This window comes from Amphiprion ocellaris, chromosome 9 (genome assembly GCF_022539595.1).
Source record: "Amphiprion ocellaris isolate individual 3 ecotype Okinawa chromosome 9, ASM2253959v1, whole genome shotgun sequence".
Taxonomy (NCBI): domain Eukaryota; kingdom Metazoa; phylum Chordata; class Actinopteri; family Pomacentridae; genus Amphiprion; species Amphiprion ocellaris.
The window spans coordinates 7764856-7784990 of NC_072774.1; the positions used below are offsets into that span (position 1 = coordinate 7764856).

General features: G+C 40.8%; 2 protein-coding genes across 3 annotated transcripts in view; one reads left to right on the plus strand and one right to left on the minus strand.

Annotated features, from left to right (window-relative positions):
* Positions 1-15660, plus strand: part of chn2 (chimerin 2) — a 37681-nt gene extending 22021 nt beyond the window's left edge. For both annotated transcript variants that reach the window (XM_023299396.3, XM_035943471.2), the window contains exons 6-15: positions 1242-1273; positions 1547-1660; positions 1785-2055; positions 7895-7978; positions 8891-8975; positions 10196-10369; positions 12278-12355; positions 12575-12712; positions 12809-12914; positions 14287-15660. In XM_023299396.3, coding sequence (XP_023155164.1) covers positions 1242-1273; positions 1547-1660; positions 1785-2055; positions 7895-7978; positions 8891-8975; positions 10196-10369; positions 12278-12355; positions 12575-12712; positions 12809-12914; positions 14287-14458 — 1254 coding nt within the window. In that variant the 3' untranslated portion in view covers positions 14459-15660. The remainder of the gene's footprint in view (positions 1-1241; positions 1274-1546; positions 1661-1784; positions 2056-7894; positions 7979-8890; positions 8976-10195; positions 10370-12277; positions 12356-12574; positions 12713-12808; positions 12915-14286) is intronic.
* A 1561-nt stretch (positions 15661-17221) lies between these two features.
* Positions 17222-20111, minus strand: fkbp14 (FKBP prolyl isomerase 14). Its single transcript, XM_023299462.3, has 4 exons — positions 19785-20111; positions 19077-19228; positions 17772-17899; positions 17222-17675 (listed from the first exon to the last, which is right to left on the minus strand). Exons 1-4 carry the CDS (start codon positions 19979-19981, stop codon positions 17517-17519), a joined length of 636 nt encoding a protein of 211 aa, XP_023155230.2. The 5' UTR covers positions 19982-20111; the 3' UTR covers positions 17222-17516.
* Between the last annotated feature and the right edge of the window lie 24 nt (positions 20112-20135).

Sequence of the window (20135 nt, forward strand, 5' to 3'; positions counted from 1 at the left end):
CTGAAGGCAAGAAAAGAGTATTTTCCCTTCATAAACCAGCCTGATAGGCTACACTCACACTGCATCTCAGTTTTTACTCTCAGCTTTCAGCTCTGGAAAACATCCACTGAGAAATGATTGAGTCTGGCAGCTGGAAGCCGAACCAATCAGTAACCTGTGGGGAGTGACTCGCTGCTTCTCGAAACCCCCCCACCTCACTGGTTACTGTTTAAACTCAGCGATATGCCACAGTTAAGAAATTTGGCAGCATCATCTAACTGCATGATTAAAATTTATTTAGAAGCACATTTCAGTGGAGAAATTTGGAGGAATATTTCAAAAGCACTCACTGAACCTGCAGGTGAGTTGTTGCTTCATCCGGACAGATAAATGAAGTCACTCATGTGTTGTGTAGCTGCACATTTTAACCTAATTTAGTGATAAACATCAAGAAAAGTGACAATTATCGGATGCAAAGTGCATAAAGGGGCACTTTAGAATGACGGACAGCCTCGACTTCATTCTTCCGGCGATGTTAATGAAGCTGATGGAACTAGTTGCTTTACTGCCTCCGCTGAGAGTCCTGTCAGTCTTCTATTGTACCAGCAGCAGAACTGATGCATGTCTCATCCTATTTTGAGTCTCGCCACACTTTGATGAGCAAAATTGAAAGCTGCGGGGCTGGTTATGTGCGATTAGAGGCCGTCCTGTAGCTCAGAACAAATGATGTTTGACATATTACCAAATCCATTATGATCATGACTGGGAATTAAAAGCGAAATTCCACATTAGCATCTGTGAAAATGCATGAAAAGAGAGTCTGGATGTTTGAAAAGTTCATAATTCTTTCCTTTTAGATTTATTCACCTTGACAATAAATCCCATCTGTGACAGAGAATTTTAATGGCGATGTCTGTTATTTTATATTATATTCAGCCTATTTAAAAAAATGCAGCCATATGTTTTGCAAGATTTGTAATCCAGACGCACTAACACGATTAATATCATTTTTTTCCAGCTGGCCATCTATTACCAGCCGTTTTACAACACTGGCTGTAATTCATCTCCACATTCTGTGATATGGCTTTATGGTATGCTAGCTCCGAATAGACACAAAAGGGGGTACAGATGGAGATAATCTGTCGTGTGGCGTTGGAGTCTTTTATCTTTCGCACGGGGCTGTAAGAACAATTTGCAAAAGCGATTTAATTGAGCTTTCATGTCATATTGCTGGCGCCAATATTTCTTCTTGTGGTTTACAGATGGAGAGCAGACCCAAATACTATGGCAGAGAGTGAGTGACTTAATTACTGTCATCTTTTTTTAATGCCTCTTCTTTTTTCAAATATTACTGGGCAGAGAGTGGTTTTATTTATCATTATTGCCCTGGCATCAGATGGTGGTTAGAGTTTAAGTGGGCGGATATGTATTTTATGGCAATGTGTGTCCATTTGCTTTGGCAAGATACTTAGAGCTCAACATTCTGTTTGTAAATTTGATTTTTTTTTGGACAATGAATTTACATTTTAAGAAGATACCTACTGCTTTATTTTCTTTGTTTTTATAGATTTCATGGCACGATCTCTCGAGATTACGCAGATGAGCTGCTGGCGGGAGCAGAGGGTGCTTACCTCATCAGGGAGAGCCAAAGACAGCCAGGGACGCACACCTTGGCCTTAAGGTACCATCAGTATGCAGCATAGAATCTCAGAAAGATCATCTCTATCAGCAGCCCAACACTCACTCAGTCTCCCTACCTGTTCATCTCCAAATCCCCACATCTTTATGCATGAATCTCAATCTAGATTTGGCCACCAGACCCTCAACTACAGACTGTTTTACGATGGGAAGCACTTTGTCGGGGAGAAAAGGTTTGAGTCCGTCCACGATCTCGTGACGGACGCCCTCATCACTCTCTACATCGAGACCAAGGCGGCGGAGTACATCGCCAAAATGACCACTAACCCCATCTACGAGCATCTCGGTTACACGTCGCTGCTTAAGGATAAAATGGTGCACAGACTGAGCCGAGGACGCACCGAACCTCGCAGGGTCACGTTTCAGAGAGACGAAAAGGTGAGTTTTATAACTGTTTACAAAACCTTCTTATCCAAGGCACAGCACCGTCTGAAATGCATCTGATGGGTCCCAGAATCATTCTTTAGCACAAGACAGCAACCCTAAATATGTAGTCAGAGTCATAAAGAAACTTAAGCGACAAGAAGGATGAGTCCTGCAGCAGATGGTTTGACCCCCACGTGAAAAGACAGAAAACATTGACACAGTTAAACCCTCTAAACCCCAAGTAGCTTCTGTATTTTTTGCACCTGTCACATCTTTACTCACCGTGGGCTCATTTTTCACTGCAGTATTAAGTCCTGCACCTCTATGGAAGCAGCACAACCATGGCTATAAATGAAGAGAACTCAGACGTGTACTTTGTGTAGTTTAATAAAGCAAGAAGGCCATAAATGGTTAAAAAAAAGAAAAAATATCAGAAAATTCCAGAAAAAATAAATCCAGAATCAACATGGACATGAATCTAACAGTTTTTCCAAGTGCTTATGGGTGTTATGAATAGAAAAATGAGCTGTGGTGCTATAGATGTTTTTCTTCTCACATTTTTAAGTTGTTTCCATACATGTCTCTTGTCTGCTCTGTGTAAACACAGCCTGCAGTTCAGCCAAAAAGTTCCAGAATTTCTGAAACATGATTTTTGGTCACAGCTGAGTCAAACATGGCTTCTCGGTTGCACTAAGGAGTACAGAATTTTTTTGTTTCGTACAGATTCTGGTGCAAATAGTTTATTTGTGGCGACTTTAAATGTGACATGAAGAATAAAATGATAAAATATCACAATTTTAAGCTGAGTCAGCACGTCACACATAGTTCAACAAAAATTGGAAAGTTTCAATCTTAAGAGTCTTTCTGTGTACATCCTGATAAATGGCACCATTTTGGGGATTTTTTTAAAAGATAACATGCCTTTTAAACCACTGACAGATTTTAAGCTTCACAGGGTTAAATCCACAGAAGAACTGTGTCAAGTTTCCGCAGTTCATCAGTTCACCTGCTGACTACCTTTAATCAAATACACAGAGGACAATTGTTACCGTTTTAAACCTCTTGGGAAGTTTACACAGTACTGTATGTGCTAGTGAATGGAACCGGATGAGTAGATTTACTTTTTGTGGTTAATAAAATACCAACACAGTTAGCCTGGCTCTGTCCACCTGCCAACACCTCTAAAGCTCACTTATTAAAATATTATATCTCATTCATTTGAGCCATACAAAAGCCAACGTGTAGAAATGACGGGCTGTGTGCCAGACTATTTCTTGGCAAGGACCAAAAACCTTGCTTGAGTTTTGTTGTCACCATGAGGTTTCCAGGCAACCAGCACAGATTCCACGAGAGTGGTATCGATTTTCTCACCTAACTGCACCTTTCCTAAAATGTCAGACTCCTCCGGTCTGACTCACCAGATCTAGATTTAGATTCTATTTTGCCATTTCCACCATGCATTTTACACAGCTTACTATTCCTTTTATGCTTTCTGCATGTTACTGTCCCCTCCTCAATATGGGAAACAACAATACCGACCTCCGAGCCCAAACCTACATGCTGAAAATCACAACTTTTGAAAGGTTTTGGAACATGCACTGAGCCAAGCCTGTTTGGTTCCTTTCAGTGAATTAGCCATTTAATGACACTGCTCACCAGTTCTACCAAGACAACTTCTTCCCATCATTATTTTGCAGGAACACCATTGCTGCATCCTGCGTTAAGCACCTTCCAAGATGATTGTGATTGGTTTAGAGAAATACAAGCGCACCAGAGCATTTCCCGCCTATAACAGAATGATAATGAGGTGCAACCAGACCATTGTTCAGCTCGGACACAACACTGTGGGGATATGTCTGGTCAGGCTATGCAAGAAATGTAAAATTGTAATGAACCTTTTATACTATTACCGTCATCCTTGGGAAATGAACTTTGCAAAAAGGAAACTTCCTCGTTATATCATCGTTGTAATGTTATTCGCACTTGAAGCTTATTGTTTAGCATTTGTAGAATAAAGAAACAGCCTTGCCCAGCAGCCACCAACTGTTTTCAAATTAATAAAAGCCCCAAGACACCTTTTGTTTATCCAAAAACTTCAGTCACAAACTCTTTTTCAAGAGCAGCCATAATAAGCCGGAATTATGCAACACGTCTCATTTAGGAAGTGAAAAAGTCTCGGCACATGTAAATTACAGCACCCAGTGCTTTGACAGACTCTGTGTAATGCTGTGATTTTGATCTACTTCTGCACTAGTTAACATTTCCACTACATTTACAGTAGAATGGGAGCGCTTGTGAGAGGACGCTTTGTCCTGTGAGTGAGACGTACACTATCCCTGCAGCTCCTGGGTGTGTTCACTGCTGCCATGCTTCATTGCCTCCGCTGAAAGGTAATGATGACCGAGGGGACTGGGGACTTTGCACTGCCTGCCATCCGTATCAGACACGCTGATCTTGGTTGAGACACATTGCATTCATTGGCACTCGCAATCTGTTGCCATATTCAAGTCTGCGAATGATTTATCAAGGTGGAACAAGGAATGCCTGATTTTTTTTTTATTTATTTATTTTCTTACTGGAGAAAAATCCAAAAGTGTCCCTCCACTAGGTGGCAATCTTAACTTAGGTCCGCCTGCTTTTTTTTTTTTTTTTTAAAAGAGTGATGGTGCCTCTTTGATTCATGCAAAACTCTTGATATCGGCTCATGTTTTCTTGGTGTTTTCCTTTCAGAGAATTCGTGAGCCACATCCTTAATGTCTCTCATGTTTGATTTATTGCTTTGGGAATTCTTTGTCTTCAAAATGTCAATCTACAGTTTGTCAGTCAGTGACAGACTGATGACAGCCCTGTCAGCGGGAGCATCATTTGCAGTATTATCATCAGTCTTCAGATTGGACTCTGTAGCTTGAAATATGAAGCTTTAATGCAGTACTTTTGACCTATAACTACTGGTCGGTCAGTAATCTATTGATTTATTGTGGTTTTGATGCTACAGTTGCCATCACCAACCTCTAAGAAGCCCCTGGAGCAGAGAACTGCCCACAGACAGACTTGTGTTTGCTCAATACTGCTTGATTTGCAGCTTGATTTGAAACTTTGCAGACAGTTTTCTCCAATATTGGCAACTAAATCTGGAGCATGTCTCAAGCTAAATGTCAGATTGTCAGTTATCTGTGAAGCAGACTATGTATTCGTTCCTCCTGCCAAGTTTCATACACGAGGATCTTAGTCAGTGACAGCTGTGATAATGGAAAGCTTTGACGGGCATCGTCTGAAAGCCACCTGCCAGTTATTTCCAAAAGAAAATCTGTCTTCAGTCTCCTCGGATATCACATAAACCTGGCCCGATCGCTCCAAAATCTGTGCTGGCTTTTTTGAACTTCATGTTTACCAATTGCACAGCCACACCCTGAGGCCTTAGAGCCGACAGTAGCTTCACTGTACGGTCAGAATTCATGTGTATTTACCCAGTGTCGAGTTGATACCTATATAATACCACGACTGCTGTGTGTGTAATTAAAATGCTCCCAGAAAGTGAAAGGGGGTACTTGATTCAACCTCCTGAGTTTCTTTGCATGTGCAGGAATTCGCTCAGTGGCTGAAACTCTTTGCCACACTGCTCCTGATATTCACCGCACTGGTTTAATCTCAGTCGGGGCTCTCTGCAGACTGGCCCCGCTTGCATGCCCTGGAAAGAGTTTCAAACAAATTGTCTTGTTGTGTGTTGGGATAATTATCTGTTCTCTCCCGAGGTCTCAGGCTATAAAAATGCAAAAAACATCTATTTACATCTTTTAGCTGCAAAATGTAAAAGCGCTCTTCAAACAGCATTTTCCAGACTTATTTATTTCGACCAACAGGCATGGAAAAATGCATTTTCAGTGTCCCTGCTGCAAACAAAAGTGGCAATTTCCTCCGTTTTCAATATCCTTGACTGCTGTACCACCTTCACAGTGCGCCTATTTTTCTATTTGTGCGACGTGCTGTTAGAGCTGTTGTGTTTGGCGTGTTGCTGGCTGTGTCCTGTTGTCTTACTGTGTCAGGGTCCACTGTGCTGTTTTCCACCATAACTTGGTCCGCTCAGCTGTGTTCTCAAAAAGCCTGGCGGGAATAAAAGCAGCTGAAAAGAGTTCGTTGTTCGACCACCTTTTGTGTCTTTTCTTCCAAGCTCTTCTTTAAGAGACAAGAAGCCATCTGCCTGCAGACAAAGAGCTCGGCCCTGCCTCCCTCCCAAGGCTAAAATATCTCCGGCCTATTCCTCATCTGCTGTCTTAGTTGTAGAGCAGAATTCTGCAGTATGGTATGTGTAGGTCTTTTTAGAAGAATGCCATTGACAAATGTCTTCACCTGTCCTGTCACTCGTGCAACCAGTGTCTCATAGTTCTAAGAGACAAAAATCTGGTGCACAAAAAGTCCACAGCAGCTTCTCTGCTTTGCTTCCCAGTCTGTAAGCTGCCAATCCTTTCATTTTTTATCTCAGCTTTGCAGTTGCCCTTTGGGTCTTTTTTCCTCTCCGCTTGTTCTCTGGCTCTTTATTATCAGAAATCCAATGCTTACAGGCTCTCTGACCTCTGCCCCTGCTTAATGAAATAAATCAGCTGTTCTATAATATAGCAACTGAAGGAAAGCGTTGCTGAAATATAGCATTTTATGTGATGTGCATCATCTCAAAGCTCACTGATAATTAGAGGAGCTTCGAGCCTTGTGCTGCTGTTTGCTGGTTGTTTACAAGCAGTGCTAATAGGGACAAATTCGGCTTGCACATAGCAACAGCCCCCCACTGGTAAAAAACTTTAAGGCCGCAGACCTTCAAATGAGCTTCCTATGGGATTTTCATTTGGATTTGGGCACTGCAGGATTATTCCTTGTGTTGGGATTATTGCGGTAATCCCTCCCAATCCCAGTTAATGGTCTGGCTCTGCTGGTCCTCCAAGACTGCGACGGTCAGGAGTGGGCTGCAGTCAGACTGTCTGGAAGATCCGGTCTGGTCGGCAGCGTGGGGAATTCCACCGGCCGACTGACATAGCTGGAGGTCAAGATCTTTGTGAATGTGCACAGCCTCAGCTCTGTCTGTCTCGGGTCTGTCTTTGAGCAGGCGAGTGACCCGTTTAGAGGACCCCTGTGCTAGCTGAGAGCTGCTGGCAGCCGAGTTTTATCTCCAGTTAAGTGAAGTGGAGTGTGTCCGGAAGGCAGTGCGCTAATGGGAGAGTGCTCTGTGCTATAAAGAGGGTGTCTGCACTATTGATCCTGCTTTAGAGAGCTGTTGAGCTGTATGAAGCCATTCTGACAGCACCCGACTGCCCTCACTCTCAACCTCCCATGCAGCCCCTCCTGCCCATCTAGGACCCTGGTTTCTCTCTCTCTTCTACTTTCTGGGCGTGTGAAAGAGGACCATTGTTTGAGGCACGTTCCTGCCCTCAGGCCGCCCATTACCGGTGCTCTTCCCCCTACTGCTGCTGCTGCTTTCTCTCTGCTGCCACTGCATTCAGACCAGATGCAGAGTCAACCTCGCTCTGGCTGTCACCAGTCGCCCTCCTGGGTCAGAGGGGAGTGGAGTGTAGCTGCCGCCTCTGCGCTGGGCTGTTGCCGGCAGCGTCTGCTGCACAGCACCCACGTCTCCCCTCAGCATCTTTCCCCAGAGGAGCTGGAGCGTCTCTGGGAACCCGACCAGCCCAGCATGGAGGGGGCCGAGGAGAACAGAGGAGGTTTGGGAGCGGAGCTGATTCCCCACAGGGCTAAAAGGCAGGAGAGGAAGCGTCAGGAGCTGCTGGCTTTGGCTCTGGGAGTGAAGCTGGGGAGCAAAGGGACTCTCCTGTGGAAGCCTATTAAACTGTTGGCCTCTTGCCCGCAGATCTCCTCACCTCTGGTGCGACGGAGTGCCTTGAAAGACACACCTGAGAAGCAGTGCTCCTATGAAAAGATCCACAACTTCAAGGTGAGCGGCTTTCTACTTTACACAAAGAATAAAGTCAAAAAGAAAAGACTGATAGCTTCAGAGTAGCTGTTCCATTTCATTTGTTTTGTTAACTAATAGAAAGCTTTTATATAGGCTCTCTCTTTTTTTGCAGTTGTTAAACTTTTATAGATCTGGAGATGTGCTTTGCCTGCCTCAGATGTTTCCCATCACAGACGTTGGTGTGTGTGTTGCTGTTTCGATGAGAACACATGCAGCTGACACCCATATGCACTGAGGGGAACTAATGGATACACGACACCACAGCCCATTAACAGCAATATGCATTGATTAGCATTGATTTTAAAGCTGTTAGAATCAACTTTTGTTTTAGTCTAGTGATTTTGTAAAACCTGTTAAAGAGTAGAAAGTAAAATTGAGTGCGTGGTGTAGTTCTTTAAATACACAAAGGAGAACTTGGGGATACTTTGCCTCTGGGCGCCTCAACATTCTTGAAATTGTATCTTCGGTTTCAGTTAACAAGCAGATTATAATGACCCCAAGCTTTTTTTTTGTTTGTTTTCTTCTTCTTTGGAACAAAAGCTATACACTCACCACCTGCCATATGCACCCTTCACTCATTACCCCGCTGCTGCCTATTCAAAATACAAAAGAAGGTGTGTGTGCACGTAATTGTGGCTCCTTTATCTGTGTTTTTAGGGTGCACAGTGGGTCTGCATCTGTTATTTTGACTTTCAGGCTCCCCTTGTCTGCATGTATCCGATTGCTGAGGAGCAGATGCCAGACACACTATAGTAAATCCTTTAATCTGCCTTGTATATACAAATGCTCTCATTTGGTTTCCAGTGTAGCAGGAAGCAGAGCGTAATCACTGTCCAGTCTGAACACTAATTTGCAGTATGTAGTGTTTATGAGCGTTGTTTCTGACTCCAGGTTCATACATTTCGAGGGCCACACTGGTGTGAGTACTGTGCCAACTTCATGTGGGGCCTAATCGCACAGGGAGTCCGCTGCTCAGGTGACTACTATACACCCTAGCATCAAAACTGCATGTCATGGATTGCACAATTCACATAATATCTGTAGCAGACGCTGTCTCATCACATGTTTCTGTTGCATAAACCCTCTGAGAAAGTTTTGCATTTGCATGGGAGTCACGCTTATGTTCAGTTATTTTCTTTTTTCCTGCGATTTCTGCGACAAACAAGTCGAGATCCTCCTGTCAGTGACTCATCAAAAGCAGATTCAAACCCAGTGAGGCGCAGACACTTTAATATAATCACATCCATAGCTGCTGTCACTCTGTTTTCCACTCAAGAACATTTAATCACAAAATGAAAGCAACTAGATGTTTTTACATGCCGTTTTCTAATTCCCTTTATAGCCGTTACTGTGCCGAGTATTTCTGCAAGGATGCAACATGCTGACAGAATTTAAATCAAACTGCATAAATATGTAAATGCATTAAGTGAGATAAAACGAAAGTCAAACACAGGTTAAATGTTGGCCAAATAAAGCAGCAGAACTAAGTGATTGGTTTCGTATCAGAGCTGCGGGGGGTTTCCAGACTCCCACAGGATTCGTTCGTTGTGAAACCGATGTGCACACTGGTGGATTTGGTCGCTCTGAACAGAGTGTTTGTTGTTGAGACATTTGCTATGCTGATAAGCCAGAGGCAAACACTGGTATCATCAGACACCTCATGTGCTATGGGAAACAGGAGATACTTCTTTGTCCTCTCCCACTCGCTGTCTGGCCTCTGTGTTCTTCTCTTATCTGCTGCTGCATTCTCACTGCTGAGACCCCAATCAGCAGTCCAGCGTTAACGCCGCTCAGGCAGTAAAAACGTCCCTGTGATGAACGGTTTTAGAGGAACACCCCCGTCTACAAGTGCGGCCCTTCGAAACCTTTCATTCCAAGCTGTGTAGCCACACAACCAGACTCGCACACACACTCTCTGCTCCTGCCAGCTGTCCAACACACTCCACGTGACTAAAACTACAACAAGAACCCCCCGCCCATGCTGCCATGTCCGCCGTTATCTAGCTTTGGCGCAGTGCTCTGAGACAGCTTAGCTGCAGCTGTGCCGACTGACAGCGCAGTTTATCGCTGACTCTGGAAGACCTTACTCAAACTGTTGTCTTAAGCCTGCCGTCATGGTTGTGTTATCGTCACTGTGAGACTAATCTGTGTCTCTCTGCTCCTCACTGTGTTTATCTCACTTTTGCTTTTCGCTAGATTGCGGGCTGAATGTACACAAACAGTGCTCCAAACTGGTTCCCAGCGACTGCCAGCCGGACCTGCGCAGGATAAAGAAAGTGTTCAGCTGTGACCTCACCACGCTTGTCAAAGCTCACAACACGACCCGACCCATGGTGGTGGACATGTGCATTCGAGAGATAGAACTGAGAGGTAGAATGCAGCTAATCAGGCAATTACTACAGTGAAATTAGTGGAATTTCATTAAATTTTATTAAATATTATCTGCCAATACTAGCTTGCAGTGTTTACAAATGTCACTGATAATTTTTTTTTTTGCAATAGAAGTGGATGGAAGATTTGAGTCAATACCACATACACCATCCTTCTGCTAAAAATATCCTCTGAATCTCAAAACCTGCCTGCAGGTTTGAAACATATGATATCTGGATGAAATTCAACCAAACCACACTATTTATCAGAGTCAGAAACTGTAAAAACAGAAAGGAACAACAGATTTTCAACATTCTGATGGTCCTTGAACTAATCGTGTGAGATACTGTTGGGAAAAGCTAAGCTTGACATCAAGTTACTACATCAAAATCACTTTATTCTGCATGTCTCATCTCCAAATTTGCCAAAAAACACATTTGCCCCAACCAGATTTGGTAAAAAACAAAACATTCTGTGCTCCTCTGTGCAACCATGAAGCTAGTAGTGACTCAGCTGTGACCTACAGTCACTTGACAAAAATTCAATTTGGACACACTCCTCTGAACTTCAGGCTGTGCATGCAAATAGCAGAGAGTAGACAAGTATAAAAAGAAAATAAAAAATGTTAAAAAAAATGAATCTATCAGTACTAACTTGCGGTGTTTACAAATGTCACTGATCCCTTTTTTATTGCAATAGAAGTGGATAGAAGCATCTTAAGGTTATTTTGAGTGAATACATACACCATCCTGCTGCTAAAAAAAATCCTCTGAATCCTAAAACCTGCCTGCAGGTTTGAAAAGTAGGATATCTGCAAGAAATTCAATAAAACCACACTATTTGTCAGACCCAGAAACTGTAAAAACAGAAAGAAATAACAGATATTCAGCATTCTGATGGTCCTTGAACTAATCGTGTGAGATACTGTTGGGAAAAGCTAAGCTTGACATCATGATACTTCATCAATATCACTTTATTCTGCATGTCTCATCTCCAAATTTGCCAAAACCACATTTGCTCTAACCAGATTTGGTAAAAAACAAAACATTCTGTGCTCCTTTGTGCAACCATGAAGCTCGCAGTGACTCAGCTGTGACCAACAGTCACGTGACAAAAATTCAAAGACTTTTTGGGTAAACTGGGCTGAACTGCAGGGTGTGTATTCGAATAGCAGAGAGTAAACAGATATGTAAATAAATGAAAATGTAATATAAAAAAATTCTGCCAGTATTAGCTTGCAGTGCTTACAAATGTCACTAATCCTTATTTATTGCAATAGAAGTGGATGGAAGCTTCTTAAGGTTATTTTGAGTCAATACCACATACACCATCCTGCTGTTAAAAATATCCTCTGAATCTCAAAACCTGCCTGCAGGTTTGAAAAGCATGGTATGTGGTAAAAAAAAAAATCAACAAACTACACCATTTATCAGAGCCAGAAACTGTAAAAACACAGAGAAATGATGGATTTTCAACTTTCTGATAGTCCTTGAACTAATCGTGTTTGAAAAGGCTGAGCTCAAAATCATGATACTTCATCAAAATCACTTCATTCTGCATATCTCATTGACAAATTTGAAAAAAAAGCATTTGCTCTAACCAGATTCTGTAAAAAAAAAAGGAAAAAATTCTGTGCTCCTCCTAGTAACCATTAAGCTGTTGGTGACTCAGCTGTGACCAATAGTCGTGACATTTTGGGGAAACTAGGCTGAACTGCAGGCTGTGCATGCAAGTAGCAGAAAGTAGACAAGTATGAAAACAAATAGAGATAGAATTAACAATGAATCTGCCAGTACTAGCTTGCAGTGTTTACAAATGTCATCGATCCTGTTTTTTTGCAATAGAAGTGAATAGGATGTACACAAAAGCTATCAAAAAACTGACAAGCTTTCCAACTTTTTCTTCCAGGTATGAAATCTGAAGGTCTCTACAGAGTATCTGGCTTCTCCGAGCACATCGAGGATGTGAGGCTCGCCTTTGACCGAGGTTTGTTGACGACACATTTCTTTGCCCCGGGATCTCTGTGTCTGAGGTTTTGGTTCACGGGTTGATCTTTTCAAATAGGAAGCTTCTTTCAGCTGCAGTACAGCACAAAATGTTACCCAGCGTCATTATGCGGCTCACCCAACAAGAACATTCTCTGTTTACTCACAGCAAATAATATATTTACATCTCAGTCATACATTTTCTGTTTCACATCAACAGATGGTGAGAAGGCTGACATCAGTGCCAGTGCCTATGCAGACATCAACATAATTGCTGGTGCTCTGAAGCTCTACTTAAGAGACCTCCCCATTCCAGTCATTACGTTTGACTTGTACTCCAAATTTATTCAAGCTGCAAGTAAGAGCCGCTCTCTGGTTAATTCCATACCATTACTGTGCTAGTTGCTACCCTGCAGTTGCGATGACGCTAATTGTTTTTGCTAATGTGATGCAGAAATTCCAAATGCTGAATCCAGACTTGAGGCAATCCATGAAAATTTGCTGCAGCTCCCCCCGGCCCACTACGAGACTTTACGTTACCTGATGGCTCACCTCAAGAGGTTAGTTCATATATAGATCAGTTACACCTACAGTTATTTCTGTAAATCCCATGAAAAGACTAACAATGAGTTGATCTAATTAACAGTAACTGTGCCGAAGAGCTACACCGTTGACCCCAAACTATTAAATCACATCAGTGAGTCACACAGTTGCAATGGATGGCGTTTTACTTCATTACCATAAACATGGGCAATATAGGTTATTATGAGGCAGTTCTACATACACCATCCTGCTGCTAAAAATACTGTGTATTAACCTTCTGAATCCCATTTGAAAGGCATGTTATCTTGAAGAAAACCGACAAAATTACTCTATGTAACAGTCAGAAACTGCCGAAACAGAAAAAAAGCTACGGATTTTAAACATTCCAATGGTCTCTAAACCGTGTTAAAAATCGTGTTAAAATCACTTTATTCAGTATGTTTCATTTAAAATTTTGCAAAAATTAAAGCATTTGGGCTACCTAGATTCTGTAAAACACAAAAAATTCTGTGTATCTCTGCACAACCATGAAGCCATTATCGAGTCAGCAGTGACAACAGTCTCATCATGAAAATTTAAAGGCTTCTCAGCTGAACTGCAGGCTGTGTATACACAGAGCATACAGTAGACAAGTATGGAAACAAAATAAAAATGTACAAAATAGTAAAATATCTTTAGTATATAGAGCCAACATTTGTTTAATCTTAGTAACAGCTTTAGGGACATGGAAAAAAATGTTGTTCATGTTGATTTCAGGTTTTTCAGTTTTTGTAATTTAAATAATCAAAGAAATTCAGCTTTCACTTGGTGCTTTATAATAATCGATGGCAACACAGCTTTCCTTTTACTGTACAAAAAAAATGGTTTTGAGTTCTCTCTACCTTTATCCATGGTTGTGCTGTTTCCATAAAGGTGCAGGATTTTGTATTGCAATGAAAAATGAGCCCACGGTGAGTAAAAAGACAGCGGAACCAAGCAACAAGCTGCATGCAGTTCAGAGGGTTGATCCACATTATTTACTCCTATTTTCCTAACAACTACAAAGTCCTGCTGTTTTAGGAAATCATGTCGCTTATTTTAATAATTATGCTAATAATCCATATTTAAGGATTTGTGTCTTTCAGGCTGTGAGCAACAGAAAGAGCATGAAAGCTGAAAAGTACAGAGAGATGGATTAAGGCATTATTGGTTTTAGTCTTTCCAAGGGATTTGTTGAAAACTAGAATGGAGACAAACAGAGGTTTATAGAAAAATACCAGCATTATTCTGGAGTTTGTTCCCGAGATGAATCAACACATGACCCAGAAACAAAACATTCAAATAACATTCAGGAACTTTTGAATTTCCCCTCACTGTGTCACTTTTCTCATATTATCTTTTGTTTCACAGAGTGACCATGTTCGAAAAGGACAATTTAATGAATTCTGAGAACTTGGGGATTGTCTTTGGTCCAACTCTGATGCAGCCGCCGGAGCAGAACGCCTTGACAACCCTGAATGACATGAGGCAGCAGAAACTAGTGGTGCAGCTTATAATAGAGCATGAAGATGTCTTATTCTAAGGACCGAGGCATGCCGGCCTTGTCAAAAAGACAAAAGAAACAAAAAAAGAGAAGGACAACTATTTATTCTGTCAAAGAGGAAACTCAAGCCACCTTGATTCTAATGAAGATTCAGAACAGTTTGAACTTGAAACGCTTCTTTCTCGCATGACGGCTTTAGTTTCAGTTGGTTAGGTGTTGACATTGTCTTGTTACTGTAAGTTTTGGGTTTCCACATCAGCCAAGACCATCATTTTTATATACTGAAAGGATCCTGGTTTTTTTTTTGTTGTTGTTTGCTTTTAACTACCTGCAGAGCTGTTCCCTCCTCTCTTTAATTTGAAGACTGTCAAACCTACCTGGCGTAGACTCAGTCATGTTGACAGCGCTGTGAGAAATCCACCCCAAGTAGATCGTCCATCAGGCCTGGTGCTGTGTAAACTAAACCTCACAGATCAGCCGAGGTGATGCTACATGTGCGTATTTTGATTTTAGTGGGAACGCTGGTTGAAAATGAAAACGGTCCTTTCATTGTAGATAAAAATCAGATCATGTAATGATCAATATTTGAACTGTGTGTACTAAAACAGATAAGTAATGAGACAATTGGGCGCTCATGAAGCACTTTTTTGCAACGCGTGTAAAGATTTATTTTGTAAAGATGTTTATTTTTGTCTTTTACTCTGCATTGTTCTTTCGTTACGGTGATATATGCTGTTGAGAATGATATCTGTTGAATTGATGTCGGAATACAAAAGAAGTTTGAAAAGAAACAGCAGTTTGTGGATCCGCATTTTCATTTTCAGTGTACTTAATGTTATGTGAGAAAAACGCAGATGGATTAAACACTGGTCATTGATTCATGTCCTGTTGAAGACTGCAGCACATGAGCAAAGCTCCTCTGTACACATGCTGCTTGGCGGTGTTGCAATATTTCAGCCTACATGCTGTAATTTGGAATATTTTCAAGTGTAAAAATAAGATTACAGTTCAATTTTTCTTCTTTTTTTTAAGCCAGTAACATCCCACGGTGCAGCAGGAGTTCACGTTGCCATAATTGTCATGCAAAAGCCGTACCAAGCATGTTCCTCTCAAACTTGGTTTAATGTGATTAATTGAATCCTTTCTACAAAATCCATTTTATCAAATTGTATTTTTGTGACAGTTGCAATTAAAAAATGTAATTTATGAAATGATGATTTATTAAAGGATGTAAAACTTGAGTTTAAAATGGCATTGATTGTTGTATTTAGTCTCTACGTTGCTGCAGCAGTGGTTCAGGCTGAGTGATTGTTTGCAGCCTGCAGCATTCTGAATCACAAGTAAGAGGCTCTTTTTTTTTGAAAATCTTACTTTACCTCGATTCCCTTATCTAATATTTAACCTCCCTCTTGCTATGTGATCCTCCCTCTGGTCCAGTTTTACCTGTAGGTGTGGTCAGCAGGGTGGAATTTTGCCAGATGAACTGCAGCGGTGAGAAAAAAAAAAACAGTGGTGCTCTTTGTGAGAGAAGGCATAGTTGCACTACAGTGTTCACATCCTGTCTTGCTGCTCAAACGCTCCTCTCTCACTCTGAAACCCGTTTGTGTCACTGGTGCATGGTTGAATTCTCCGGGATGTAATTTTAGCAGGAAAAGACCACAAAAGATCGATTCCATTAGTATAAATTAGTGATTAAAACTCATTTATGGTGTAATATTCATGCATATGTGCAGTTAAACAAGCGGAATATTAACTTTGCAGCTCCAAACTTTCAGCATGTGATGGTGACATGTGCTTGTTAGTGGCCTTTACTGTAAGGAGGAAAAGTGATTGCCTCCTCTTTCACTTCTACTGCATCATCAGATAAATTCTGGAGTCAGTGGTTTGAAGAAAAGTGGAGAACACTGACAGCAATGCCATGTTTCTGTGACTTCTTTGATCTCTGAAACATGGTGCTCCTCGCTGCTGCTGCTGCTGCATAGCTGGTTCCACTCTGACAATACCAGTCTGCTGATTGATCCCTGAACCATAGATTACCTCTGCTCTACATGTTATATAGTTATATAGGTTAAACTGTGACCACCCATATCATCAGTGTTCCACTGTTTTATGATTGTCACTCTGACACTGTATTTACCAGCATGTCAAGCTATTGTTTTTACAAAAAGGCACAATATTGAGAACCAGTTTAGTAATCAGTGACTTCAGTAACTGTCCCTTACCTAATGGAAAATAAATAGAAGAATAGCTATATGTATTCACATGAGGTCTGACTTACATTATGTGAGTGCAATTTGATAGAACTGTCACTGAAGTATGATAAGAGTAACTTGTTAATGATTGAAATAATTTTCATTCAAAAACTTTGCTTCAAGAGGATATTTTGTACTTGATCAGTGATTGAATGTTACTAAATTGTATATTCTGGATACTGTCATTGATATATAAAGGCTGTTTAAGGCTCACTGTAAATATAAATGAACAGAAAATATAAAGAGATGAATTATGATTTGATTTAGACTTAACATGCATAATTTTGATCCTATCATAAAGACATATTGATTGTACTGTTATTTCCTCACAATTTACGCTTCAAAATGAATAACGGCATATGTGACCACTCTCATTTTGACAAACTGCTCAGCAAAAAAGCATTCTAGCTACAAGGAACTGAGGAAAAACACTGCATTGTTGACGTTCGAAAGGTTTTTAGATTTGTGGCCAAAGACAAGAGTGCCCTCTAGTGGCATAAATAAACATGCACTGCTGTTTCATCTTCCAGAACGAGAATTAAAACGCGAATAAACATCAATTCCTTTTTATTTTAAAAACATCTCAGTCATGAAATCAGTTAAACAAAGAAGGCAGTATAAAATGCATCTGTGTTGACATTATCACTGCGTGAATAACGGAAATAAAAATACACCACGGATGTCTTTTTAAAATAAACTAGTACAAAAAAATGATGCCAAAGGTAGGGCAATACTGGTCAAATGTAGTGTAAAAAAAGAAGTTTTGTGTAACACAGTCCAGTAATTAATTCACGATTGTGATTTGAGTGAAGACCATTTTTAAAAAACTTGAGAAAATCAGTCCTTTAGAGTTCATCATGCTGGTAGGTGAACTCTCTGGCAGAAATAAAACCATCTTCATCCTCATCTTCGTTTTTGAAGATGTCTTCGACCATCACTTCATGGTGTGTGTCATTGGGTGAGTAGCCATGTTTCTCAAATTCCTTCTTCAAGTACTCTTTCACCTGAAGTGTGGACAGTAGAATAATCACTTTCTCTCTCCATGTATACATATATGTGCAATCTTTATGCAGAAAAGGCAGTTAAAAACAAATCCACACCTCCTGTTTGGACAGCTTCCAGTCATCATTGAGATCCATTTCCCGGAAAGAATCGTGTGATCTGGGACCGTTTCGGATCTCCAGGAGCTCAATGTCAAAAATCAGGGTGCTGCCTGGAGGAATCTTGCCTTTAAGCAAACAAAAATGTGAAAGATACTTTACAGTAAACAGTTTTTTTTTCTATGTGGTAAATCGCTGTCAGCAAAATAGCCAATTTTTGTTGATGGTATAAGCAGACTAAAAAACAGTCTGCTGAGGCATCAAGATGACTACTGGGTCGCTCTTTTGGGAGGTTTTCGGGTCATGTACTACTGAGAGGAGACTCAGAACTCAGTAAAGTGGATTACATATCTCATCTAGTCTGGAAACACATTGGAATCCTCCAGGAGAAACTGGAAAGCATTGCTGAGGACTGGGACGTCTGGAATGACCTGCTCAACCTGCTGCAGCTGTAAATCCACTTGGTGGCTCACTTCAGTTTTCTTACGGAGGTAGGACTGCCATGTAGATGTACATGGGAATCCATATACAGTATAATAAGTTGTTTTTATTATATATAATCCTAAATTGATTAAAACCTTGAATGTTTGCATATGTAAATTCATCACGCCATTTCTGTACCTATACAAATATATCCACTATGCCATACCTGTGCATGTGAAAGGTGTACATAGTCTTTATTATATCTTATTTTTAGCATTATGATACTTTTGTATTTACTGTTCTGCTTCTTCCGTAACTCATCTGGATTTAGCTGCTGGAAAATGCAAATTTCCTTGGTGAGACATCAATAAAATAATGCTCTTAAATTTGCACAAAGCTTCTAAGCTTATAAAAGTTTACAAGTTAAATTACGTTAGATAAGTACATGCAGGACACCTATGACAAAAAGTATCCTTGTTCTACTCAGACACCATCCAGCCTGTAGTATTTTGTTTGCCCTTTTGATTTGCATTTTTTTCTCCGTTTGATGGCACATTCTTGCATTGTTCAACAGTTTGTAACGTTTTTTCTAGAGGTCTTAAAGTAGGTTTCATCTCGACAGTCTACAGAACTTAAATTACTCATTTAAACAAGAAAAACGTGCAAACAGATGCTATATTAACATGGAAACATACGCATTTTATTGTCTATACACTTCTCCAATTTTCCAACATTTCCTGGTTGTTAAATGCATCTGGCCAGACTTGATCTGTGATGGCCTTGGCCACCTCTCTGCTTTTCCCCCTGGAACTAGAATGTATATGGAAAGGGAATATAATGCAGAATTTCATATATTTTTGTGTCATACATAGTCCGTGTTACCTTTTCCTTCCTTGCCGTATGCCAGTGATGAAGGGATGGTCAGCTTCCTGCGCTCTCCTGTGCACATGTTCTGCAGACCCTTATCCCAACCTTTGAGCACCTCTCGGATCCCTAGAGTGAACCACACAGGATTTTTGTCGCCATGTATGCGGCTGTGAAGAATAAAAAAAAATGTACAAATCACACACTCAGCAATATCACGAATACAATTAAGCCCAAAAGTATTCATACCCATGTACGTGGAAAATCTCAAAGGGTGTGGGTTTGGACGTGGACTAGGCTTCGCGTAGACTTCAAATTTATAGTAAAAATGTAAAAACAAACTTAAATAGGTTTAAAAAATATATCATTAACATCTCTACCAGAATGCCTCACTAACTTTTGCCACTTGTTTATGCCATTACCTGCAGGAAAAAACCTGTTAGTTGAACAAAAATTCACTAAAAATTTAAATTTAGCAGGAGTGTGGAAAACTTTGGGCTTGGCCGTATGTGTGATCAGGGCCTACTTATTGCCACCTAACTATAAGAATAACTAAGTGTTTAGTGTTGAGGTCTGAATGGACAATGGCACAGATACTGACATATGCTGCTACATAGTCTAGTGCATTAATAGTTTTATCAGCTATAACAAGCAACGTGACTCTTCTACACAGGGAGTGGAGCAATATTGTGCAGCAACGCATGCAGCATTATCGGAATTTATTACCTGGAATAAAACATGGTGCCATTGCTCTCCAGGAATCCCTCGTGATGAACAAGAAGCATGTCTCCATATTTTGATTTTCGGTAACACATGAGGGGTTTGTCTATCACCTCAACTTTAACTTCGGGCTCAGGAAGTTTTCCACCACTGACAAACGCAAGCAATGAGGGCAGAATCGAACAAAGAGAAATAAAATTCATGTTTAAGGAAAATAGGTCACTAACTAATAAAATTTACAAAAAAAAAAAAATTTAAATCTTTACATGACAAGAATGTCAACTACGTGGCAGCCAACTTCAGCAACCAACGCAGCCGCTGTTCAGTTGTCTGCCCTCCTTTGTCTCTGATTGGATG

Coding starts and splice junctions, on each gene's coding strand:
- fkbp14 (XM_023299462.3), bottom strand. CDS start 19,981: ATGAATTTTATTTCTCTTTGTTCGATTCTGCCCTCATTGCTTGCGTTT. Junction 19,229..19,784: donor GGCACCATGTTTTATTCCAG/GTAATAAATTCC, acceptor TATTCTTCACAG/CCGCATACATGGCGACAAAA. Junction 17,676..17,771: donor GGAAGCTGTCCAAACAGGAG/GTGTGGATTTGT, acceptor TCCACACTTCAG/GTGAAAGAGTACTTGAAGAA.